The sequence below is a fragment of the Lepisosteus oculatus genome, chromosome 1, assembly GCF_040954835.1.
Source record: "Lepisosteus oculatus isolate fLepOcu1 chromosome 1, fLepOcu1.hap2, whole genome shotgun sequence".
Taxonomy (NCBI): Eukaryota; Metazoa; Chordata; class Actinopteri; order Semionotiformes; family Lepisosteidae; genus Lepisosteus; species Lepisosteus oculatus.
Window position 1 is genome coordinate 1,337,726 of NC_090696.1, and position 26,938 is coordinate 1,364,663.

At 45.5% G+C, this 26,938-nt stretch overlaps 1 protein-coding gene across 2 annotated transcripts in view; it reads left to right on the plus strand.

Moving 5' to 3' along the window:
• The window catches only part of atrn (attractin), a 151,434-nt gene that overhangs the window by 32,703 nt on the left and 91,793 nt on the right, over window positions 1–26,938 (plus strand). For both annotated transcript variants that reach the window (XM_006629110.3, XM_015343835.2), the window contains exons 2-10: window positions 880–963; window positions 2,712–2,825; window positions 11,732–11,860; window positions 13,612–13,817; window positions 14,829–14,997; window positions 15,713–15,803; window positions 18,432–18,675; window positions 21,885–22,068; window positions 24,249–24,403. In XM_006629110.3, coding sequence (XP_006629173.2) covers window positions 880–963; window positions 2,712–2,825; window positions 11,732–11,860; window positions 13,612–13,817; window positions 14,829–14,997; window positions 15,713–15,803; window positions 18,432–18,675; window positions 21,885–22,068; window positions 24,249–24,403 — 1,376 coding nt within the window. The remainder of the gene's footprint in view (window positions 1–879; window positions 964–2,711; window positions 2,826–11,731; window positions 11,861–13,611; window positions 13,818–14,828; window positions 14,998–15,712; window positions 15,804–18,431; window positions 18,676–21,884; window positions 22,069–24,248; window positions 24,404–26,938) is intronic.

The following is a 26,938-nucleotide window of genomic DNA, read 5'->3' on the forward strand; positions in this document are numbered from 1 at the left end:
ATCTAAAAATTCTTAATGAAGTTCTACCTGTTCTCAGGGTCGATTTGACTGGAACGTTTCTAGGCAGTCAGCATAGCTCTTTGTACAAATTCGTAAATACTCTTACAAAGTTAACGCTCTGTGGTAGGGTATTGCAAATTTCCTCTGCTGATGCCAGATTCAGAGTAATTGATAAAAAATAACATAGTGCTTTACTGTACTATTTGGGCTTAGCAAACATAGACAAAGATGGGCCAAACCAGTTATATGGACCAGAAGGGCAGATGGAATTCTACCGGCTTGTACTCCCCGGAGTAGTTTGTTTTGTTCTTGAGGTATTTCCCTCATGCATTAACTTGTTTGGTCTGTTCAATTTCTCCTCAAGGCTTCCTCCCAAGGCTCCGACTTTGTTTTCCATAAGTGCAGTCAGACACTCCATCTCCTCAGTTTTTCTTGAGAGTTTCGCCCTTGTATCTGAAAAAGATCATCTAAGAATGGAATCTAGAAAGATCCTGCCTCCCTGTACTTGCACTGTGAGCACATTGAGCTTTCTGCTCTAACTGGTGCATTTTCAGAAAACACCTGTTTGCAGAGTGACTGAACTAGTGTACCTGCAAGGGATGTTATTCAGGGGCTTCGACCTACAGTAATTGTGCAGGTCAGGACTTGAATATGGTGGTTTTTATGCCACCAGCAGCCTGGGTTGAAAGGGCGGTTAATCTGCTTCATTATTTTTTCACTCTTTCAAATAAAAATCACTTGTTTTTGTGGGGCCCTGTCCTGGAGCCAGTGGGCGTTGGGTCTTGGGGCAGTCTGAAGTCTGGGGCCAGCGTTGGGCGTGGTGGCCGGGGGTAGGTGTTGGACGCGGGAACTGTGACTCACTGCTGTGCTCTCCTGCAGGCTGACGGGCTCCTCTGGGTTTCTGACGGACGGCCCAGGGAACTACAAGTACAAGACCAAGTGCACCTGGCTGATCGAGGGACAGTGAGTATAACCGTCCGGTGCTGCCAGCCCACACCTGCTGGAGTATCGGGGCCTTCCGGTTCTGGATTGACCCGAACCCTGATCCAAATCAGCTCTACTACTCCTCCAGCTAGGAGATTCTCTAATTAGGAGAATTTAAACTTCCTATAACATACATAACGTAATAGTTTGAAAGATCAAACATTTTGAGAGCTTGGAAGGATGCAATAGTCTTTATTAATGAAACTGAGGTTGGTAAAGGGGCTGAATATCCAGAGAGAGTAATGAAGTCCTGCACACCGTAAGGTCAGCAGTTCCTGCAGTGGGGCAGCCCAGGCCTGAAATTGTGGTCTCAAACTTGGATTCTGTAGAGCCTTGTTGTCGGGTTTTTGTTCAAACAGTTACCCAGATTTTTTTCTAAATTAGATGTATATAGGTTTTTTACAGTTCATTATACAAGAGATTCATGTCATTAGAAGTACAGTTATCTACAAATCACCTGGTTAGAGGACATTATGCAGCAGATTCAATCATTGGATCACATATGTAATTGAGAACGTGGTTGGAAACGAAGATCTTCCTGGAAATGAGTTTGAGACTGCCGTTTATCATTGGATCTTTTATGCAACACCTTTTAATGCTGTTACCTCTCTAAATGCGCCTCAGTGTTTTGCATGCAGGACCTTGTTGAGCCCTTTGTGGTCACTGTTTCTTGGTTTCCTGCCTGTCGCTGGCTCTCTCTCGCTCTGCCTCTCTGAAGTCTCACTAGCCTTTGCACAGATCTTGACTGAGTATCAGAGCCACACCGCGCGTGACAACCAGAGAGCAGGAAGAGCAGGAAATGAAATGACAGATGAGTGAAGATAAAAACAACTCTTTAGCTGATTTGAAGCGATCACTCTGGTAATTGGCTTCCTGTGTTAGGCAGATTCAAACGAGGAAAGATTAGCCTGAAAAGACGGGAATGAGCCAAGAGCCAGGATGCTCCGAGTGCAGCGAGCCCTGAGAGTTCCAGGGAGCCCACCATGCTCTGTCAGCAGCAAGGCGCAGAGTTTCAAAGTGCTGCTGTTGGTTTAATGAAACACTTCCTACTTCTGGAGCTCCTGTGGGGAAGAGCCGCGCAGTTGCAGTTGCCCGGCCCCAGCGTCCCCAGTTGTCCCCACAGCTCCCAGTTACATGGCCGGTTGGCGCCGCTGGGCCTGGCAGGGCAGAGAGGGGCTGGTCGCAGGGGGGCAGGTGTCTCTGCCAGTGTGGAGATCTGATCTGGCTTCCCTGAGAGGAAAAGGAACATGAAGTAATGCGTTTCTTTCCACACTGGCCATCTTCCTGCCACTCATCACTCTTGAGGAAACGGAGGATTCCTGCACTGTGTGGCTGGGAGCTCCGTCTGTTGCCTAATGTGCTTTTCAGCGTGGCGGAGCCATTAATACTCTGGCTCTGGTAAGGACTTGTGTGCCAGGGGTATTAATTAAAATGATCGGAGCCGCTGTCTGTTCCCTCATTCACTTCGTTCAGTGCTCGCTGTAGGAGTGTCTACAGCATGCCAAGTTTCAGATCTTTATCCTTTATCTGAATTTGGACAATTGAGACCATCATTCCTGAGGCTTTGTTTGTTTGTTTAAACTGTACAACTCTGAAACAGTCCCTAGTTTTTTGGGTAGTTTTCCCTAATTACCACTAAAGAGCATATGTGCAGTTTTTTTAATAAAAAGTTCTTTGCAGGAGTTGTGGGAAGAGGGGAAAGATGACTTCTCGTGCTTTCTCTCCAGGCCCAACACCATCCTAAGGCTGCGGTTCAACCACTTCGCCACGGAGTGCAGCTGGGACCACCTGTACGTGTATGACGGAGACTCCATCTACAGCCCCCTGCTGGCAGCCTTCAGGTACTGTGCCCTGGAAAAGGAGCAGCTTGTCCTGCCACTAATCTGGGACCCTGTTGAAGTCAATAAAATTGCACTGATTGTTTACAGCTATGCATTGCTTACACTCTCCTGAATTTGACTTTATAGGTACAGTTGTACTCTGGTACTTGTTGGGATTACAATCGGGAAAAGCACACTGTATAACGAGTCAGCGGATACCAAATTAATTTTCCCCTCTGGATTACTGTTTCTTATTGTGACTTCATTGTGTGATGTATGGAATTAGGAGCCTGTTTTCAGTGATTGTACAGGAATTGTTCAGAATCGCAATGAATCTGTCATTCTTTTCTCTCTTACACTGCGTAGTATCACAACAACCCTGCTTATTGGACTTTCAAGAGAGACTATAGAGCCAGAACCTTTATGCCAGTTCTGTTGTTTTGACTCCTCTGACCTCTGCAGAATTGGTTCCACATGGTTGTTTCCACATTTCATGTATAACCACAAACACTGGCCCAGGCACACTAATCAGACCCCAACCTTTTTTACAGGCCTGAGGCAGTTCACACAAGCCTCTCATTTGTGTAGGAAAAGCCACGTGCCTACAGATTCATGAAGTAACTTCATTTAGTTACCGATTTAGTTTTACTGGTGATGGATTGTTTGGGGTTCTTCATCGTTAATATTCTACCCCTGGTTAAGCGTGTAGCAGGACCTTGCTCACGCGCTCATCTGTTCATGAGAGTAGCAGCCGTGCGGAGAGCTGCAGCTGCCAAGTGCTCTTCTCTCCTGCATCTTTCCTCCTTGGTAACATCCACTTCAGGTGTTCTTGACTTAGTTTAGAAATGAACAATAAAGCTAGTTATCTGATCTCAAAAATCCCTTTAAAACAAGTTATTGGTAAATAAATTGGTTTTATTCTTAACAATTTACGTAAATTATCAAATAAAAAAAAATCTCTCTCTAGGCAGTTTCTGCTCTTACCTGGAGTGACCTGTCCACTTTCAGTGATATTGGGAGCAGAATTCTGCCATTAGAACCAAGAAACATTCATTTACAACTCCAGAATTTGCCAGGTCATTAATTGTGGATATATTAACTATGTGGGGAAAAATGGTTTAAGGTAGAGGACCACCTCTGAGGTGATGAAAATACTCAGCTTACTGTATTCGCTGTGGCTGTAGACAGCTCCAAATTGATAGTTGGAAAGAATCACCGTAAATGAGAGCTTGAATTTTCTACTTTGCCCAGGAATGTGCTCTGGAGCAAAGCATTTGAAATGTTCTGTTGTGACTCTAATTTAACAGAAGCAGGGAATCCTTCAAGGCTCCTTTGGCCGATGCGGAGGTACAGATGGGCAGTGCGCAGGCTCTGAAGCTTTTCCTTTGCATTCTATTTGCAAGAGACATGAGACAGCAAAGCAGCTCTTGGGCAGGTGTGGACGTTGTAGGGTCTTGAGCTTCGACTGCACATGCTCAGGGTGTTAGTGTCATGGCCGAGCACACTGATCACTGGATGCTGTCTGGTGTTGCATAAGAGAGGCTACAAGGAGAAGGAAGTCACTTAGCCCTTCTAAATCGTTGTGATGGGTTGTAAGCAGCCACTTGATCCTGTTATCTCCTTGACATGGTGCTGAAGGTGGACTGGGCTAAGTTGGAGAGGTGCACTGGTTGGCCCCTGAGCAGCAGTCCGGGGCAGCTCTTTGTGCAGGGAGGGTTAGACTCTCTTCCTTGCTCAGGCCTTTGTTTTAGTCCATTTGACCATTTGTTTTGTAAAAATAAATATATAAAAGGTGTAATTGTTATAGTACAGAAGCTGTGCACACCAGAGAAACCCTGTACCTTTACGGTCAGCTTTCAAATAAGCGTCTTTTGAATTCTGTTTTTCTTTTTCCACATTGTGATGATGTGCTGTGAATATTTGCATGAGCACCTGTAATCCTGTAATCTTGCGCCGATGGCTACAGGTTGTGCTACAGGCAGCACTGTTGTAAAACCTCTCCCATGCTGCTCATGTAGCTGTGCCATGCGGGTGAGGCTTAAGGGTGGAACAGCAGCTAATACTGACTTTTCTACTTGTATGGTTAAATCTCCTATATATGCACTTGTACTTGTTGACGGTGCTGCGTCCTGTACTGGTGCATCTAGATTTATCATATTCTTTTCTTTCACTGTTTTGTCTTCTGTTCTACAATGGAACAAGACCTTAGCCAGGTTGACCTTGTCAGAGCCTGTGTTCTCAGCTGACTTATCTTCACTGTCTTTGGTCGAAGGATTTGCCTCTCTTAGGATTGAGCTTGTTCAACAGGGAATTCCAGTTCTGGGAGGGGGGGTTCAGTTTTGATTCAGGCAGATGTCTTGTTCTCCTTGGAGGAAATGACCGGAATGAATTAAAAATCTGTTACAGAGTGAGATTTACTGGTCTGTTTTAACTGCACTAGGAAGTAACAACAATTTTTTTCGAAAAAAACCCTTATTGCAAGCTACAACGTTGTGCACTTCCATCCTGAGGACTGCCATTTCACCAAATACAGGCAGAAAGAGAAAAGAGTCATTGAGTTGTTTTTAAAATAGGAAGACTGACTTGCCAGTAGTTATGAAGAAAGGATATTTCTGCTCTTTCTGGTCCTTCTCCAGTATCCTGGTTTAATCAGGTTGAGCTTTGCACGCAAAACCAAATTTCACTTGATTGTGTCATGCTCATGTCTTGACACTGTGTGACCTAACAAGGAAGTGGAAACGAACAGTGGGAACAATGGAGCCACTCTAACTCACTTGGGTTTTGTTAAAGTGGGATATGCAACTTTTAACCTGACTAAGGACTCATGTAAAAAAAGCAGTACAGGTACTGAGACCAGCTTGTTTGCTTGCCTGATGCCCTGTGTTGCTGTTCATCCTCACCAGAGCAGTGCTATCGCTGGGCTGCTGTGTGTGTTTATCCCAGTGTCCTGATCAGTCCTGCTCTGTGAAAGGAGCGCACATCTGCTACCACTGCCCTTTCTGGTCAGGATCTAATGGAACAGATGCTCAGGAAAAAAACAAAAGTTTTTTAATGGAAGAAAATGCGCTCTAAAATGGTTATACGAAGGTCAGAATCAAACTAATAGATTGAATTTAAAGCACAGGTAAAAAAAATGTTTTCGAAAGACCCAAGAGGGAGGTTTTAGTGAATAATAACAGGGATTGTCAGTCTGATGTTTGCAACAGAATAGGAAGTGTCCCAATATAAAACAAGATCCATCCATCCTTGTTCTATGTATTTAACTTGTTTCAGGGTGGTGGGGAGCCAGAGCCCATCCCAGCAGGCAATAGGTGCAAAGCACACCGGTCCATCACGGGCAGACACGCTCGTACTCACACTAAAGCTCAGTTTGCATTTTCTTTACAAGGTTGTTGCATCTTGGCCCCCCTATAAATTCATCACAGCCCGCTAACCAGTTTTAGTGTTTGCTTTGAACAATCCCGTGGGCATTTGTGATGTCTCCAGCTGCTGACAGGAGCGAGCAGTCCCTGATAATCCCAGGAGTTGGGCTGCAGCGCGATTCAACACGAAGGGCTAGGCAGAGCTTTCCTGCTTCTTTGGTTCCAGATAACTTCCTTCCTTTCTAAGTAATGACCTTGCAGTTTTCTTCAGTCATTTTGCTGACAGTGCTAATTGGGCAAATTGATTTTGTTTGTCTTTGTGAGCAGAGGAGCTCACAGGGTTCCATCTTAAACACTGCCAGCCTCTCCAGCCTGTCTGCTGTCATGGTGGAGGTCACTCACTCTCTTTACTTGCTATAGAGCCACGGAGCACTTTACAAGATTATACAGCATTTCCCAGTACTGTACAGCAATGTGCCCAATGGTTACTCCCCTCTAAGTCATGCGTTTATAGTGTATTTAAATATGATAAATCATGGACAGTCTTCCATCAATTTGTATCAATCAATTCATACTATCAGTTTGTACACTTACTGCGGTATATAATTGGGGAAAAATATAATCCATGCAGTAGAATTTTTAATATTCAGAAAAAAATAATACCTGAAAGAATGCAAGTGAAAATAAAATTGCAGGCATATTTTTAACCCTATATCCATCCACTTGATCATTCATTATTAGGTGCTTATTCCTGGTCAGGGCTGAGGTGGCGCAGAGCTGAAGAGACGAGAGACACTGATTAACCTAGCGAACGCCCTTCAAAGAATCCGTGCAGATGAGAACATGGAGACTCCACATAGAAGGTCCAGATTGAAACTCGGGACCCAAGGACAGTATATACCCGTCCATATATCCAGTTAGATAAAATTCTAATGAAGCCAAGAAAATGTGGTGCAAAAGAGTGACGCCGTTCCAAAAGTGGAACCAGTCATAAGCTGGATAATGTGGAAGGGTGAGGTCTGTAAAATATCTTATGCTAACATACTGTTTGTTTCAAAATTTCAGTTTTTGCAGTGTCCTAACTCCTGAACTAGAAAAAGGTTTCAGGGAGAAGCAATTTCAGTCTGTGCATTGCAATCCAATTGATTTCCTGGCCTTTCCTGACATCTAGGCCTCTCGGATTCCATAAACTTCCTCTAGACATGAGTGTGAGTGAGCGTCTAATGGGATTTTCCCCATAAGCTCTGTCTGTTTTGAAGGCAGTGGACAAAAAGCAGCTGCACTTTTACTTTACTATTACTCTACCTGTAATGGCCAGGGGTATCTGGAGGAGGAGCAGGAGTGACTGCTGCCGGTAAGGCAGTGAAGGTGTTGTGCATGTGGGGGGGGGTCTTGTTGCTGCACTCGTTTCCTTCAGCACCGCGCAGGACGTACTCCAGGGCTCACCGGTGCTGAGAGCTGCCATGTGCCTTTGGTCTTGAGCTCATAATCCAGGTATTAGCCCTGTCTGAGCTGCTCAGTGTCAGTCCTCACTGGAGTCTGCGCTGTGATGCACACGGTCTGTTCCTCTGCAGGATCCAGGCCTCCTGGGAGGAAGAAAGGTTAACCCAGAGGGCAGGGAGGCCCAGAGGATTAGCACTCTGCAAACCGCTCCGAGCCCGGCTGGGGACAGGCATTGAGGGCGTGGTACAGAGCGATGTGTGTTGTTTGACTGGGGAGAAAGAGCTTAGGTGTGCCGTAGTCTGAAGACTAAAGTGTTTGATTCTGTACTGAGCCTAATGTTGACCGGTTTATCAAGTTAATAACTGAGTAGTTATTATTATATAATACAACTGAACAAAAAATAGAGCATTTGTCTGTTAAAATTGCACTAGACAGAAATAAGGATTTTCAGGGAGCACTGTGTGATGCAGCACACCGCTATGTAGGATCAGATGTGATTTGCTTAATGCAGATTTAGTTGTGACAGGATTTAATTAAGGGGATGTATAGAATAAAGACTTATTCATAAAACCTCTTTTCTATTGTGGTACAGGCACATCAGCTCTTTGAGCAAGGCTGAGCCGGGTCCAAACTGGGACCCTTCTGTCTACTGGGTAGCTGCTGCAAGTGGACCAGTAGGTGGCGTCCTGCCCTCTGGACTAGGGTGACTGGAGACACAGCTTTCTGATGGGACAGCAAACGGATCCTGACTACGGGTCATTAAAGATCTCATGGCGCTGCTTGTTAGAGACAGGATTTTAACTCTGGGGCCCTGGCTAAACCCTTGAATTCCTGCAAATTTCTGACATCTCCACCTTATTTTGTGTGGCAGGTGGTTGTTGCCCTTGAGCTGCAGTGGGTCCCCTTCTTTGTCTGAAGCACTTTGAGATCCTTTGCACAAACACAGCCTCCTCATATTTTGAATCAACTGGCTGTATAAGTGCAAAGAATTATTATTATGGTATTTGTGTTACTGTGCCAGAATGAAATACCTTCAGAATTCCTTTTTTGCATGTACTAAAAGTGACATTTCATCAATGTAAGTAAATTCGTGATTCAAAAATACATCAGTTCTGTTTTTTCAGCGCAAAGACAGCCATGTGCTTGAAAAGCCTCCGCGTTTCTGTATTCTGACATCATCATGGTCAGGATGGACTGCTGCGTTTATAAAATGTGCTGTTTAGTTGCGTGTGATTCTTCACACTTTTTTTATTGATTAAAAAAAATATAAAGATGTCAGTAATTTCCTTTACAGTACATGAAGCTAATCATGGAGTCTTGATTATTAAAACCTTTCACTTTTTTTACATCCTATGGAGATGCCTGGCTTCCGTCTCAGAATCAGTTATGCCAGATAAAGTGGGAATTGATAGTTTCCACAAGCTTTTCTGAAATCAGTAGGATTTGAATGGAGAAGGACGCAAGGGGTCATGGACTAAGTCGATGTGAGTTTCAGAATTTATTACATAGATCACCAGAGAGCGGAGCACACAGACACCTGCACACCTCTTCACTGGCTGTGCTCTGAAACACGGGCACTTTATAAACCAGGCACAGCCCTGAACACCAAACCCTATAAACATGGAAGCTCTTCTTCTCACTTCTCCTGTGCCGTCAGGATTCCTCTGCTCCTGGGCCGCAGTGGCAGAAGGGTTGCGTCATGCGCTCAGCACGGTAACAGACCTTCATGCCGTATGAACTCGGTTATTTCTGCCGGGCGCCAGGCCTGCCACCAGGCTTTTAAGCGACTCTTTGAAGGCAAAGTACCTGTAGCTGTGTTGCATAGCTGGTATGGAGCTGTAGCGTGGAGACTTCCAGGACACTCCTTGACTTCTTTTGACCCTGCCACCCAGTGTTCACAATCGCTTTGAAGACCTCCTGTCCCGTCTGCCCTGCGAGGGCCTGTGCATTCTTCTCAACTTCACGTCTCCTTTAGTGATGTATTGCCCATTTTGTTAAAGACGATACTGCTGGGAAGTAGTGAGTGAACCAGAGTGTTGTGAACTGGGCTTCTCTTCAGCACTGTCAACACAGAAGGACGTTAGGTGCTCACAGAAATAAGTGTAAAAGATGTTTAAAGGAAAGGCCTTCTTTCTCAGAGCACCTTTTGATATGTAGGTATGAATTTCAGCCCTACCTGTTTTGCTTTGATTCAGCTGCTTTCACATCATTCCACATCAAATTACTATTTTTACGTTGAATACAAATCTCTGGTGTTAAAAGTACTTTTTAAAGAGAAAGTTACTTTGACAAGTTGTTTGAAATAATCCATGCCAAAGCATGCTCTGTTCCAGAAATAGTTATTGTCCGAACGAGATCCCTGAGGCTGTGGTATTAAAGTGTTAGTGGAAAAACTCCCATTAGCGAAATACAAATGCCTGTCCACCATTTCAAATGAGAATGGAACTTTCCCATCCTTCCTCTCACAGATCTTACCTGGCATTTTAGAGATTAGTGTGCTTAATTGCTTGCAGTTAAAAGGGCAAAGCTTATTTCAGGCTGCCTGTTTATTTTGAAGTAGCCATCTAAGGCTCCCCCAGGGTAAGGGCTGGTGCTGATTGGGAGGAGGGTGGGAGTTCGTGTATGTGCACTTTACCATGCTTATTATTTTGTTCTGAAAGTCATGCCGTATAGCATTCACAAGGTGGATTTCAAGAGCGTGCAGTGCAGAAGTCAATAATGCAGTAAACTTGCCAGCTGAACCCTAAGGACTTGGAAATTTCTTTAACGATCAGTAGTTGTGATGGAACTGGACGATTAATGGTTGCCGTTTGTGAGATGCGTGTGAGCAAATGGAGAACAGAGAGGAGGGCACCTGCATGGGAATGAATGTGCTGTGAAACAGGTGAATCACTGACTAGGAGGTTTGTTTCAAAGCCTTTCTGAACTCGAACTCCAGAGATTTGTGTTTAATGTGAAGCAGTGATCACAAGAGAGTTAGCTTTTTCAGCTTCCACCTCCTCAGCAGAAGACATTAGTCTGTGCTGTTAAACTTGTGCTAGTTAGGCCCTTTATTTCTGTCCAGAGCGAAATGTTGAGGGACTGACGGATGCAGTGGCTGGAGTGCCAAGGGAATGTAATTCCTCTGCACACGGCTTTGGTCCATCTCAGGTGGTAGGAACCACAGATTCCTGTACGGAGCAAGAAAAGCAGTCAGCATTATTTTGACTTCAGTCATCCGTCTAGAATGGCTTTCTGAAAATAATCACTCTTGTTAAATAAAGATTATTAGAACTAAAAAGCCATTAAATGGATCAGGTTGGAATGCAGTGGGAGTTTTATTTGTGTTCTTGTCCTTCAAGGATGTACTGAGTCACTGGAACAGTATGTTGGGAAGCTATCAGAAATCACTTCCTGACTTTCTTGTTCTGTGGGCATCACATAAATTGTGGAATGTCACTATACTCATCATTTAAGAAAAGTTAGACAGCAATATATTAATATTTTGTAAAGTGTTATATAATTTTTGACTATGGATGTCACTGGGGTATCTCCAGTTCACATTATGTGACAGTTGTTGCACTATTCCCCTTGAAAACTGAGATTTAATGGGACTTACCTTGTGCATGAGCTTGAGTCATTCCTTCTAAAAAATCTGCTATGAACAAAAGATACATCCGTGGAACTGAAGAACAATATAAAAAAATTCAACCAGAAAATAATGATGCATCAGTGTAGGATGTAGTAATTTCAGCATCAATAACTAATAATACTTTATAGTGAATACTGAGTGGACTGGGGTCTGTGCCCCTGTGATGGTGCCTCCCCTCTTGTCAGCTGGGGAAGAGGTCAGCATCCCTGGGTGTTGGGGAAGAAGACAGGGTCTCGCTGTGTCTGGGGAAGAGGTCAGCATCCCTGGGTGTTGGGGAAGAAGACAGGGTCTCACTGTGTCTGGGGAAGAGGTCAGCATCCCTGGGTGTTGGGGAAGAAGACAGGGTCTCACTGTGTCTGGGGAAGAGGTCAGCATCCCTGGGTGTTGGGGAAGAAGACAGGGTCTCACTGTGTCTGGGGAAGAGGTCAGCATACCTGGGTGTTGGGGAAGAAGACAGAATGTGTAACATTGACAATCCTCTTGCCTTGCAGTGGCCTGATCGTCCCTGAGCGTTACTCCAATGAGACTGTGCCAGAGGTGGTGTCCAAGTCTGGATTTGCTCTGTTGCATTTCTTCAGTGATGCGGCCTACAACCTCACTGGCTTCAACATCTCCTACAGGTAGGGCTGCCCATCTCTGCATGCCCACACGCTACACACACAAGTACCACTCACCTCAGTAACTAGGGGGTCCTTGTCTGCACACTGCCTTCCCATACATTTCTGGACATGTTACACTATCAGCGTTTTCTTATAAAGGTACAAAGCTCCTTTGTGCTCAAATTTGTTGTAAAATCCATTGCTTATTTGTGATTTCTTTTAAAGTCTCAGGAAAGTGGTATCAGTCTTGTTGATGGAGTGTAGAAGTGCATTTAAAACTAGAAACAGGAGCCACGTCTTTGCCTTAAGCAGGTAGTCCAGAAAAAGCTTCCCAACCATGGTGTTGTAGCCAATATCCTAGTTTCTTTAAAAAAATGTCAGGGAGAGATCCCCAGATCAGTTTGTGAGGGTAGAGTCTGTTGTGCGTGAGAAGCATTGAAGGGGGGTCTTGGTTTATGTTCAGTTTCAACAGGGACACTGGTATTCAGATCTTTATTTTGTTCAATAACAATCTTTTAAACAGTAGCTTGAAATAGCAAAGACATGACAGTTTTTTTTTTGCGATCTAAGTAACAGGGTTTCATGGTTGGTTTTTGAACAGTTGGTTTCATAAGTAAGCTGCCTCTCTCTTGGTTGTGTGCTGTCTCTGTTCAGGGTACTGTCTGTGTAAGAACTTTAGGAATCCTTATGGGCGGTAGTTGCCAAGAAGACATTTAGTTTCATAGTAAGAATTATCATTGTTGTTCATTTGGTTTCTTAGTCTCTCATTGTGGGTGAACTAGATTTTTTTTGTATGTCTTGAGGCACCATGGTTTTAATCCAGAGTCATTCCAGGTCTTTCTACAGAGTCAAAAGGAGATAGAATGATTTTTCTCTTTCTTTTGGTATGAACCAACTAACAGGAATGCCATCGTCTTGTTTATAGCCTCTTTTATGTACAAAATCTTGTTTTTCCCCGCCAGACAGACATAAACTTTGTTTGCATCTGTGCTTTTGGAGCGTTTCAGACAAGCAGTCCAAGAACTGGTGTACTGTAGACGTGAGTGTCTCTTGTATTTGAAACTATGGCCTCCGGTAAAGAAAAAAGCTTCTAGTCTGATCAGAGTAACCATCAGTTATGTCTGCACTGCATCCTTAACATTTGAATAAACAGAAAGTCTGGGGCGGTGACATCCGCTTTGATAATTGGTCGGCTTTGCTGGTGCAGTGTGTCAGGAACGGGACAGGCCCGAGCGCTGGTGTCTAACTGCCTCTCCAGCATGGCAGTGTCCCCGTGTCTGTCTGGCAATAATCTTAGCAGCAGCTATATTTTCCTGCAGTTCACCACCAGCATCCCACTGAAGCTCAGCAGGCACGAGCCTGGACAGTACCTGCAGGGGAGACTAAGGCTGCTGCTGGAAGAGGTGTTAGTGTCTGTGTGGCTTGCAGTCTGTGTGGCTTCTTATGCCCCAGTATAGTGATGGGGACACTAGAGTGTAAAAAGGTACCGTCCTTCAGATGAGACGTAAAAAAGATGTTCTGAATCTCCGCGGTCATTAAAATCGCCAGTGGTAGGAGTGTTACCCTTTATCACTCTGTTCTCCTCCCCACTGATAACTGAGTGTACGGACACACTGGTGGTGAGGATCCCAGTTACCTGTAAAGCTCTTTGAGAAGAATAATCTTTATCATTAACCTTTGCCTTTCATCTGCTCTTGTATGAGACAGCTTCATTCTGAGCTTGATTCCTGCTGTTCCTGCTGACTGATTTGCCCCCTTTCCTCTGCATCCAGAATCAACGCCTGCCCCAATAACTGCTCTGGGCATGGGGTCTGCCATGCGGACTCGGGGGGCGTGAGAGTGTCCTGCCAGTGTGCGGAGCACTGGAAGGGCGAGGCCTGCGATGTGCCCTACTGCCAGCAGGACTGCGGCTTCCCCAAGCGTGGCGCCTGCCAGCCCAACAGCACCAGGGGCTGCCTGTGCCACGCCGACTGGCAAGGTGGGCATTGAGTGTGGCGTCTACACAGCACACCGCTGCTAGAGGAGCAGGCTTCCAGCTGGTACCTGCTGCTCAGGTCAACGATACTGTTCATGAATGAAACAATCGAGTGTTTTGTTGATGGTCTTTCACAAGATTGTTTTAGTGAAGATGTCTTTCGTTACAATACTGATTTGTAGCCACATCATGTAGGATGCAGCGTTGTTCAGGTTGAGCTGAACATTGCAGTTCACACCGTGTTCAGTTTCTTCATCAGCAAGGTGCCCTCTGTGCCCCTTGCTGATGAAGAAACAGCCTTCCTCTCCCACACTGCCTTGCCTCTCCCACACTGCCATGTCACAGGAAGGGTACGGGGAAGGTGCATTGTTTTTTCCTGTTGCTCTTCATTCGGCTTTTAGTAAATAAATGCATCCCTAAACTGACGAGTCGTCTTTTTCAAGTATGAAAAGGGCTTTTTAATGCAGGTTTGGTGCTGCGAGTTGAAACAGTGTTAGTTTTGAGTAAGCCGCTCCGCAGGACTGTGCTGAGAACAGTCTCTTGGGTCCCCCCGCACGGCTATGCTGGACCCTGGTTCAGGGTCACCTCCCGTGTGGACTGACGTTGTTTTGATCACGGGGCAGACCTGACCGAAAACTCAAGGAGGGACAACAGGGACGTGCCAGTGAAAGAAATGTGGAATTAGAAACCGAAGATGCTAAAGTGCTGATTTTGTTTTTGAGGTTTGAGTGTTTTAATATAATATTCAGCTGGGGCTTTCTTATTACAGTGGGTCTCTCATCACTACAGCCTTGTGCTCTGGTGCTCATGAGGAGTTGCTGCAGACATATTGCAGGCATGATGCTTACATTAAGGCCGAGTCGCCATGTGACCCATTTCACCTGTCAGAACCGATGTGCCGGATGCAGAAAATCGATCGGGCCTCATTAGTATGTGAGCTTGCTTTAAAGGCAAAAATCAGAGCTGCGTGTGCTGGGGTGGGCGGCGGTAATCTGAGCGTCTTGCTCTCTGCAGGTCCAGACTGCTCCGTCCCCAAGCCGGCCAACCAGTCCTTCTGGCGGCGCGAGGAGCACGCGGTGCGCAGCCTGGCCCGTGCCTCGCACAAGGCTGCGGTGGACGGCGGCGTCATGTGGGTGATTGGGGGATACATGTTCAACTACTCGGACTATGAGATGGTGAAAGCGTGAGTACTGCTCCGGCCTGCTTCTCGCACAGACGCGGCAGTCCGCTGGCTCTGTGTCCCTCTGCGGCGGCGCCTCTGCGATTTAACAGCCCGCTCAAGCAGTGTGGTGTGAGAGGAAACACATAGGCAAGCACACCAAGACAACACTTAACATGCAATACAGAGAGCAGTCACTTAGTTGTGTTTTAAGTGATGTGTGGATCTGAGTTTATGCAGGTAGAACCTGCTGGTGACCTTCTGTTTCACCACAAAAAAGGAAGAATCAGCTGACAAAAAGAATCTGCATCTGGGCCGGCAGAGGAATCCTACTCCGTTGGGCCCCTGAGCAAGGCCCTTAACCCCAACTGCTCCAGGGGCGCCGTACAATGGCAGACCCTGCGCTCTGACCCTAAGCTTCTCTCCCTGTCTCTGTGTCTGTGTCTCCCTGGAGAAAAAAAAGCTGGGGTATGCGAAAAGACGCATTCCTAATGCAAGAAATTGTATAGGGCTAATAAAGAAACATTATACATTATTATACTGGTCACTGGTCACTGGTCTCCGGTGGCCGGGACGGGCCTTGGGGCTCTCGGTACTGTCGTATGTGCGGGCTTGCTTGCAGGAGAATCCAAACAGCGCGCCAGCAGGTTAACAGGCCCATGCAGTGGAATAGTACTGAGGGTCCCGCTGTGCTGCGCTGGGGCTGGGCCCACTAACAGCTGCTCCTCTTTCCCGACAGGTACAACCTGAGCTCTCAGGAGTGGCTGCCCCTGAACCAGACGGTGAACTCCGTCACGGGGAGATACGGCCATTCCTTGGCCTTGTACAAGGTACTGACCGCCCTGGCTTTCTGTGGGGTACCGGGCAGCTTCCTGGACACGACAACAGGGGTGTTACTGCTATGCTTTTGTGCCATTTTTATAGGAGTCATAACTGCTGCTGCTGCTTATGATGATGATTACCATTTCTTCCTTTATCCTGAATTATGTCTCCTGTATAATGATGACCTGGCTGAGAGGCTTTATACCAGTCTAGCACAGAAGACAAACATAGATAGAACAATCGATAAAATGTAAATAAGTACCAGCGGTGCGCAGTGTTGGCAAGGGAAAGTGTCCGGCAGAAAAGATTTAATAACACAGCTGAATACAGAGTGTTTTGGCTCCCTCTGGAGATGGGAAAGTGAAATGATTTGATATTTTTACAGATAATTAAATGAATGGTAGTGGAGATGTGTTGGTATGTGTAGAGAAAACTGCCTCTGGGTTACAAAACCACGATAGTAGAACTCCCTTGGATCCTACAGATTTGGAGTCATGAAAGACTGGTTATTCTTTGAAAATATTAGCCTGAACTGATATTTCAACAGTATTGTATGTGAACAAAACATGAAGTTTTAGACTTTTTTTTTGTAGGTTGTACTTTGCTTCAGTTAGTTGAATTAGCACATATGACAGTGCCTTGAGATGATGTCATCATTGGTGGTCACTCGGGTTTGAGTACGATGGACCTCCAAGGGGAGACGGGTCCTGCTTGTGGGTCAGATTGGGGAGAAGGCCGGGATCTGTAGGCCTTGCTGCAGCGTGCACCCGGCCCGTGTGATGATCCTCCTTGGCATTTAATCGCTCATCATCCTCTACCTGGCAAAGATCTCATCATCGTCTACCTGGCAAAGGTCTCTTTTGGATGGTTTTCTGCCACATGGTCCCATATGCAGTGTCCTCCCAGTTGGTATTGATGTGGTGCTTCTTAATGTTGACTCTGTCGTTTTCAGACTGCTGTTTCTGTCCCCAGGGGCCTGCTGTGCTTTCTCACTTGGAGACTGCGGGAGCTGTTCTGCCCGTCCTGCTCGATTGGGAGTTAGAAGTGAACTGGTCAGGGTCACGTCAGGGTATCTGCTTCAACAACATGGCTGGTAGCTCGTTCCAGACTCCCACATCCCTTTGCGTAAAGTTTAGTTTCCACCTGTGTCCTCTGGCTGGTGTTCCTGGGAAGTGCAGGACTGCCGCTCGGGAGGATGCCGTTGCCGGTGCATCCAAGTTTAATAGAGACAGTGGTGGCGACGCTGCTAATGTCGGCCTCCTCCAGCCCACTGGAGGCTGTGCACCTGTTTGCCCAGTGGGTCCTCAAGGTTTTACAGAGGTGTGGTTCTGAGCCTTTAAGGCTGCTCCTGGTCTTGCTCTTCATGTTGGACAGCAGGGTGGGGAACAGAAGGCTTTGTGTTTTGGTCCGATATCACAATCCACGCAAACTCTCTTCCTCGGACTGGCAAATTGCAATGATGGTGTATCCTGAAAGGTGTTACATTAAATATATAATTCAAAGCGATATAGTTCAATGTAATTGTGCATGTTAGAGCTGGAAGCATGCAAGATTTTTTTAGTTGATCTTTGGTCCCAGCAGAAACATATTTCCAAAAAGAGAAGAGCACATGGATCTTGAAGTTCCTCCTAGTTAGAGATTATCTCTGTGCCTTCAGTTAGAGGGAACTTTGGGATGTGCTGACACGATCAAGGGATGTCTGGCGTACTGCGTGTCCACCTGCTTGTCTGTATTCTAGCTTAAGGCCCAGGTGAGAAGAACAGGACTCAATTCTATAGACAGAGTTGGAAGTGTTCTTTTCTCACGTTACGGATTCTGATTTGGCTGATTATTTTAAAGATCCACTTCTCTTGTTGTGTGTAGCTGTTCTTGTTCATTGTGAACTGTTGAGGTGTGTCACTCAGTCTCTCCAGGCACTGAAACACTTGAGTGTCCGAGGTCAGGGAGGATGTGGGTTAGTGTTAGTTTTACAGTGTCTGCCAGTGCTAGTGATGTTTACTGTAGCTTTAACTGGCAAGGAATGAATGAGAAACCAAAGAGTGAAACCCTCACAGATATATTTCTGTGGAGCAGGGAGGAGCCTGGATCATGGCGAAAGGTCCATTTCTTTTACTGCAGTCGAGAGATTTCTCAGGGTTTGGTCTGAGATAAGAGATAATGCTGCCAGAGGTGGCAGAGACACTCCTGTTTGTCAAGGCTCTGACTCAGGACTAGAGGGCTGGGGTTTCAGATCCAGGGCGTGACGCTTCTGTTGTGATTCTTTGCCCCTATCGCTCTTGTTACACACCCTGCTGCAGAGGCGTTGGTAAAGGAGAATTTGTTCTACTTTGTCTTGCATTGTTAAGTAAAAGATGTATAACATTAACTACCTTTTCACTTTACTGTTCAACTGTGTCATTTCCTGCATGTGCTGTTTAATTTTACCCATGTAAGATGATGGATCCCATTACTTATTTTAATTGCTTTGGAGACCCTGCTTGTTAACTAATCGACTGCAGTTCCCTTGGCAACTCAGAGCCGCTGACTCTTCAACAGCAGTGACCTCAGCACCCCAGGAGAGAGGTGTGGCTCGTGTGTGCTTGGCCTAGGTGTGCTCTGGTGTTGATGGCCTCTCTGTGGTTCTGTCCCCTGTGCAGAATAAGATCTACATGTATGGTGGGAAGATCGACTCCACAGGGAACATCACCAACCAGCTGTGGGTGTTCCACGTGCGGAACCAGTCCTGGGTGCTGCTGAGCCCCCGAGCCAAGGAGCAGTACGCTGTGGTGGGGCACTCTGCCCATGTGGTGCAGCTGGCGCAGGACCAGGCAGTGATGCTGGTCATCTTCGGACACTGCCCGCTGTACGGCTACATCAGCAAGGTGCAGGAGTACAGCATCGGTAAGGGAGGTCAGCTTGCATGCATGATGTGCTTCTGTCCCATGGGCAAAGCCTGGTGGGAGCATTACAGGTGACAAACGAGAGAAGCCCATTCCTCCACCTTGCTCCACAGGTAGTCAGTGGCCTGGCTTGAACCCCATGGTTGGGCAGATTGTTTTATACGGCCGTTGAGTGACGAAGCGCCTCCCCGGTTTTAAACACTTCCTTGTACGCTTGTGCCCTCTAATGTGTGTGTCTTTGAGTCTAGAGAAGCTCACACTTAAGGACATTGCCTTAAGTCCCGGGTGCTCTTCTCTAGACTGATTCTAGAGCAGCAGTATATTTTTTTATGTAACCATAATTGTGCAGAGCACTCCACTCTAATAATAATAAATAATAATTGCTTACACTTACATAGCGCTCTTCTGGACACTCCACTCAAAAACGCTTTACAGGTAATGGGGCTCTAAAAACCTGTCTTACCAGTGCATAGGGCAGTTTAAACAATCTTCTTATATAAAGTCTGTGCTTTTAACTAACTTTTTATTGGACTTTTTGGACTTCCCACATTGCCCAGAGGACGTAAGTGATGTATGAACATAAACACCTAGATTATGTAACTTCTTCCATCAGTGTTTCCCATTTTGTGTTTAAAGTTCGCTTTTCCTACTTATGTGTAATCCTCTACACTTGTCTACATTTTGCATAACCAGACAGGTATTTGCCTACTGTAGAACTCTAAAATCTAAATATTTTGAATATTTTGCTACTTCTCGGCATCTATCAGGAAAGGTATTTTACTAGCTATATCAGAGTCTAGATGATCTAAAACTGAGACTACAGATCTACAAGAGTCACAGAGCTGACAGCCTTGTGAGATGCTTCAGCAAAATAACTAATCATCATAACACAAGCCCTTTTCTTAATAACCATTTATATATAATGGGTTATGGGTTTATTTCTTTTGGTTTTGTGCATATATGATGTTGAGGTTGAATGAACGTCCAGTTTAATAAACCAGTACATTTCCAGGCAGAGATGAGTTTTACAGTGATCTGCTGTTTGGGACCAGTCTTCATGCTTGTGTGACAGTGCTCTGGTACCCGTCTTCAAGCATTCCTTTCCTTGACGTATTACACAGGACTTTATTGGATTTTCAGAACTATTAGAAGGGTGGTAATATTTTATTGCAGCTTAGTAGAGGAGAGGAGTTTAGTGCTTTTTGTACATTGTACAACACACGCCAACGCTGATCTCTCAGGACATACAGTACAGCAGACCACATCACACGATGAACACAGTACATTACAAACATAACAAATAATAACAACGGGAACGTGAAATGTGCTGTGGGACAATAAACTTATCCTACAAGCAACATCCAGGTGGGGCTACACACTGGTGGAGGGGAGTCTCCATTACCTGTAAAGTGCTTTGAGTGGAGTATACAGAAATGTGCTATATAAGTGTAAGGAATTTTTATTAATTATTATTATAGCCTCCTGGTGTTCTTCACCTTTCTCCTTGAGCTCTGTTGTGTACCTGGTTAAAATGTTTAGATGAGTGCTACAGGAATCATAGTGTATTGATGAAAGATATAATCGTTCCCTTTGGATGCATTTTGCTTAATGCCTATAGGCTTTAAGAGAAGGACCAAAAACATTTCATTTCTATGTACTGTATGTGTACATAGCAAAAAAGACGTGCATATACATGAAGTTTAGCATTACAAATAAGGGTTTAAAAGGTGTTTGCCCACACAGCATGTGGGAGTCCCTGTACATTGGTCTGTGTGCTCATTCTTTTAGCTGCTGAGTGTGGAAATAAACACCAGCTAATCAGGCCTCTTGAACTGATTTAATCTATGACTTCTAGCTGCCACAGCACCTGCTTTATGAGAACTGAAACCTTCAGATGGAAACTCTGGGAATATTCATCGGCGTTTCCCTGGTTTATACAGTACATACCACTGCCATGTCAAAATGTTGTGAAATTTTCCAAATGTAAGCTCATTTTGTGCTCTAAATGTGTAATCGGCCTTCTGCACGGCTTAAGAGCGCTTATATGGCATGTCTCTTTGCATCTTTCACTTCAGTCCTGATGTTTAGAACTACCAGACATTTCTCTTTCTCACATAGACCATGAATTTGTATTGCAGCTCTGCACTTACTCAGGAAGCTGTAGTACCCATCGGTTATGGTATTGGGCTTATTGTGATCCCTCAACTGCTGCAGTGTCAGTCACAGGACAGAACAGAGCAGGATGTACAGCTCAGGTCCCGAGAGTCTGTGAATGAGGGCCTTGAAGTTTACAGACTTCTCAGTTTAACCAAAGGAGTAGAGAGCCTCAATTTGTACCCCACATCTGTGCATGGGAAGCTCTCACAAGCTCTTTCAAGTAGTAGTGAAGTATCTGAAACACTCTCAGCAGAATATGAAACTCACAATTAAAATTGTTTTGCTGACCTTAATTGTTTGTTTTAATGGAAAGTATGGTTGGTACAGTATATGACTGCCAACTAGTGCTTTTCCAAAGTAAAGGCAAAGCAGCCACAAAACTGACTTGTAGGTGAGTGTTTCCTAGACCTCACAGACTGTTATCAGTGGCATTGCTGAAGGGGAATTTTACTAAAAAGGACAGCATAGTCACTTTACTCCAGTTTTTTAAAGTTTTAAATCACAATCTGGAATGGCTGCTCGTTGTTAAATGTTAACAAGCAAAGTACAATGGCTTAACTGTAACTGATCCCCCTGTAATCGCATTCAACTCACCCTTGCAGCTAATTGTGGAAATTCGCAGTGTGACATCAACAACATCTGAAGAATGTAAGAAAGAGAGGAGCTCATTCCAGCCCGTTTGGTAGTTAATAGATAACTGATCTCACTGATCCCAGTATCTCATCCAGCCATTTCTTGCCAAAGAAGGGTATCGGTTTCCACATGGCTCACTGGTTCAGAATCCAGCAACCTGCTTGGACATTGTGGGCCTAGTATCTTGCAGCTTGTGGAACAGCACTGACAGATCCAGTAATCATGGTAGAAAATGCCCTGTGACCAGAGCTTTTTGCGAAGGCTGCTACTTGATCTGTAGGACACCAGTGTGTATATTATGTATAACTCAGATCTTCCTGAAGTCACATTGCACAACAGTCTGCCATTGTTCGCTGTTCTGTCTCCATGGTGAAAGCCCATGTTTTAGATGAGAAACGTTTTGCCTTCTGTCTTCTTCAGCTACCAACACCTGGAGGATTGTGAAAACCAGTGGGGCCCTTGTGCAGGGGGGGTATGGCCACAGCAGTGTCTACGACCCCAAGACCAGAGCCATCTACATCCACGGTGGCTACAAGGCCTTCAGCGCCAACAAGTATGGGCTCGCGGACGACTTGTACAAGTACGAGGTGGACACCAGCATGTGGTGAGTAGGCCCGGCTCTGCGAATCTGCAGGGGGCTGTCGCGTCTCTGCTCTGCTCCTTAGTGAAGCACAGCTGCCTAGCTGGGGTGCGGCATGGCGCCAGTTGTGTTAAAGGCAAGCTACAAGGAGTAGCATCACATCTCTGGTGTCCTTCATGAACACCTCCTTTTTAGAACTGACTTGTCTTCTGGTTGAGATCTCTGCGTGCTGCGAGTGTAGTGCCTGCTGTGCCCCTAAACTGCAGGGTCACCTCTTCCCTATTGGGAGTTTTTGAAGAGAGAGAAGCCTGCAGAGAGGGGCAGGACTTCATGTTTTTGTTTAAACAGCCTTCATTGAGGACATTTTAATCTAATAACCTTTGTGATATTATCTTTAGTGAGCTGGTTCTTGTAGTTTGAGCACTGCTCCCAGCTTGGCGATTGATTAATATACCAGGAATCGATTTATAATGCCAATGAGCCAAGAGCCCTGAAGTCATTGAGACAGGACTCTGATTGCTCTTCAGCACTTGCCTTTGGGGTAGAAGTTCACAGTTTAATAAAGGATCTGGACCAGTCTGATGCATAACATTCCCACCCACCTGCTGTTTGTAATTAGCGGTTGTTTGGGCTTGCATCCATCCCCCTGTACAGAGCACTGCTTGTGCACAGAGCTTGACTGCTACCAGCTACAGCAACCAGTAAATCTCACCTCCTAAAGTCAGGGATTGCCATTATTATGTGGCATGTAGTAATAATAATAATAATAATAATAATTGCTTACATTTATATAGTGCTTTTCTGGACACTCCACTCAAAGTGCTTTACAGGTAATGGGGAATCCCCTCCACCACCACCAGTGTGCAGCATCCACCTGGATGATGCGATGGCAGACAGTGCACCAGTACACTCCCCGCACACCAGCTCTCAGTGGGGAGGAGAGCAGAGTGATGAAGCCAGTCGTATAGTTTGACACGCTCCAGGACAGAAAAGGCAGCGAGATTCAGCAACTGCAGTCGTTAAATTTGTCACGCTCTCCAACTAGAAGTTGTCGAGTCCTGTAGTGTGACAAAGGCTTAATTGCTTCCTTTAATACTGAATGGAGTAGATACTTTGTTTTTTCTCAACTGAATGCAAGAAGGGATTAAACAATGTTTTTTGGTAATTTATGTATCTCTGAAGCAAAGCTGAAGTTAGGCTTTAGTTTTAACTTGGTAATATATGATAGTAGCTTCATGTGGTTTTTGAACTTCAGGCACAAGTCAAGTCTTAACATCATAAACTAAAATGATCATGTCTCAGTATTTACATGCAGTAATACCAGGTTGCATTTTCTGTATCATGCTGTTGATTGAGTTACCTGTGGAGTTGTCCAGCATCAGACAATGGCACTCTCTATCCCTGTCCACTTTCACTGCTGGTGCATTTTGGTGACTTTGATCTGTCATGTGTGTCTATGCTGCTGTATGATTAGCTGGATGCTAGAGTACTTCTGTCTTAATATTACGTTGGTGCCTTTCCCCATTTCCAGGCACACAGGCTGTACTCTCCTGACTGTGACTGAAGTGGTCATCACCTCACAGGATCAGCCTGCTTGGATGATTAACACAGAGCTGCTATCATACAAGCTCATTCTGCTCAGCATTTTACCCCAGTTGCTAATGCAGAAATGTGTTCATCTCGTGCATGTCTCAGTGTCGTTATATTAGAGTTCAAGCAAGCCTGCATTGCGATTCGTTCACTGAATCTTGCAAGTATAGGATTTCTCTCTCTGGCCTTGAGCTGAGAGTGTGTGGAAGAGTGCAGAGTCCTCTGGCAGTCCTCAGAGCCGGAATGACACTGTCCCATTGTGTGGTCGTCAGGTGCAGGTGTGGGATGTTTCCTCTTCCCGGTGGGGCACTATTACAATGAGTGTTGTTCCCAGGACCTGAAGCTCTCACTCGTTTCAGCAGGAGAAGGATAATCTCCAGACTGGCTCTCAAGAGCATTTGCAAATTTAACAGCAGGTTATTGGGAGATGACGGGTAGACCTGCCTGTTGAAAGCCATGTCACTGGAATGTCTTGAGCTCAGCTTCACAGGAGGAGCTCCTTTAGGCGGAAGAAGCGCGCAGGAGTTTCCTGTGTCTGACATGGCGTTCCCCAGTCGCCTCCTGCCCCTTGCACCCACAGCAGTGGTGAAGATATGGTGCTGTTGTCGTTCCAGGACCATCCTGAAGGACAGTGGCTTTTTCCGCTACCTGCACACGGCGGTCATCGTGAGCGGCTCCATGCTGGTGTTCGGCGGAAACACTCACAACGACACTTCCATGAGCCATGGCGCCAAGTGCTTCTCCTCCGACTTCATGGCCTACGACCTCGGTGAGTCTGCCTGCAGACCGCGGGTTTTCCCAGAGACTGCGCGGGTGGTATCTTCGCACAACATGCTTTTTAGACTATGCTGATACTGGGCTCTTCTTGATATCTCTTCAAAGTTTATTGAAAGGGCACTTGTCCTTCCAAGTGGTAGTAAAGATGTTGTGATAAGATTTTATTGTCCCCTGAGGGAAATTTTTATGGACACATAACACTGTACATTTAAATAGAATGCAAACAAAAAAAAAAGAAGAAAAAAACATTTCACATTATTCTATTACAAACAATAAGAAAAACATTGCACATGTTCTAATGAGTTAAAAAAAGAAATGGGGGGTAATAGTGCTTAAGTCTGGAACTTTGCTGGAATCTCCTTTCCTCTGAGTTTTGGGTATGTGAAAATAAGAAACTTGTCCATGGGACAGGCCCTCTTCCATCAGCGCTCATGTAGTCTTTGTAGCTGTATGCGTGGTGGTACGACTTCCAGAGTGGGCAGGCTGTGATTTACACAGATAGATCTGAGCACAGCTGTATTTGTGGTTGTTGTGGGTGCTGTGCCCCACAGTGGGCAGACTGTGTGGGGTGTGGACTGGCCAGTGGAGGGGTCGCCTTCCATTCTTGCTGTTCGTCAGCCCAGTTGATTGATTAATTGAATATTATGAATACCAGCAGTTACTGGCTGTTAATCAGATTTGATGTGCAGATGGTGTTTTTCACAATTTCCTTTTGAAAGAAAACAATGACACAGTTTCTAGTGTTTGTGTTTGATCTGGTTAGGATTTTATAAAATAGCCTTTTCTCGTTGTTTTCATTAAATCTTTTACTCTTAGTCTCGCTGCCAGTCAGTACACCAGACTGCATTTCTTTCAGTAGATCCACAGAGCGCAGGCAGTAGTAGCCAGAATGTTGCTCCCTATGCATCTTAAGCTTTTGAGAGACTTGGGGACTTGCCTGATCATCTTCATTCCCCCAATTGCTGCACGCGAGTGTGGGTGGGGTTAGTGCTCTCTCAGCGACACTGTGCTCTCTGTGGTATTTGCAGGCTTGTGGTGCTGTTGGTGAGAGATGTGCCTCTGCTCGAATCAGCACTGAGCCTCCAGCACGGGCTGTTTCCTGTGATGCATGGGTGGAAGGTGGGTGGGTCAGAGGGGTCTGCCTGCATCTCGTCAGTCTCCGCTCTGTGCGTTCCTGGGGTTCGTGGCCATGAGCCAAGACATGCAGAAAACACACCCCCTTTCTGCATCGAGTCGAAATATAGCCGAACCTTTATTTCTTACTTAATAAATTCTCAAAATATAACCCCAAAGATTTAACAACCGGTGAAACACGAGCCAGAAGGCACAAGTGGAAACTGTGGATGGCAGTATTTAAAATAGTTTTGTTAAAAAAAAACATCTTTTAGTGGTCATTTTTTCAGCCATCATCAATGGACGTTTTCTGATTGGCGTCACGTTCTACTGCGAGACAAACTGCCCGAGCCATTTCAACAGACGATTGTAATTAGCTGGAGAGCGTTTCCTTATTGCACTCCGTCTGTTTAGGGTGTGAAAAGCACAGAATTAAAAGTGGCTCTGCAGTTCACTCCTGTTCTTTGGGCTCTGCAATAAAACTGATTAAATTGTTCTCTAATTACTCTAAAAATCTGAGCTGGCTGGGGGGCTAATTGGTAGTCTATAATAGTTTCAGCTCTATTAAGCAGGAGAATTACAGGGTAATTAATTCTCTGACATTGTAATGACCTGACAGGAGTCAGACCTGAATGCCCTTCGCAGTTGCTGCCAGCAGAGGGCAGAGTTGGAACACAGATCACAGGGAAGCCTGCTGTTCGAAGCCGGTCTCTTGCACGTAACCAGCAGAGTAACACCTGTTTCCATTTATAGACAAAGAGGAGCTTTATGTTGAAAAAACATCTTGGGCATTCTTTCACAACTTAAATGAAAAGTTTTATTTTTCTAAGAACTTTACCTGAATGTGAAGGTCAAGTCCAGCCCTCGTCCTGTGAAGGGTGGAAGCTGTTGAAGCAGCTGTTTGCCGTGTTTAATACGGTGACTGGGCGATGCCTCGGTTCATGTGCTTTCCCAGTATTCGTAACTGGGGTGGATGATAAGAATAATAATCTGAACACTGTTTATTTCAAGCAATTCTAGACGTCTGTTAGAGAAATTCGGAGAAACGAGCAGCTTGGACTTCAAAGCCTGAGACCCTGGAGTCCTTTTTAAGAGAAACCTGATTGCAGAATGGGAGCCCCAGTCCAGGCTGGAGCTGCTGCCCTCTAATGATCCCCCGAGCCCAGAATGTCCCCCAGCGCCTGTGACAGTGACTGGGGAGGACTCGTGGGCTGGTCAGCCTCCTCCTCTGGCAGTGACTGGGGAGGACTCTTGTTCAGCCTCCTCCTGTGGCAGTGTGCTTCTCCTTACCAAGGTGTGACCGGAGTCCTGTCAGTATGCAAGACAAAATCAATTTATTGGCCACGTACGATTTCTTGAATTAGGAATTTGTCTTTTTGCATACCCCAGCTAGCTCTCCATGAGACACACAGAC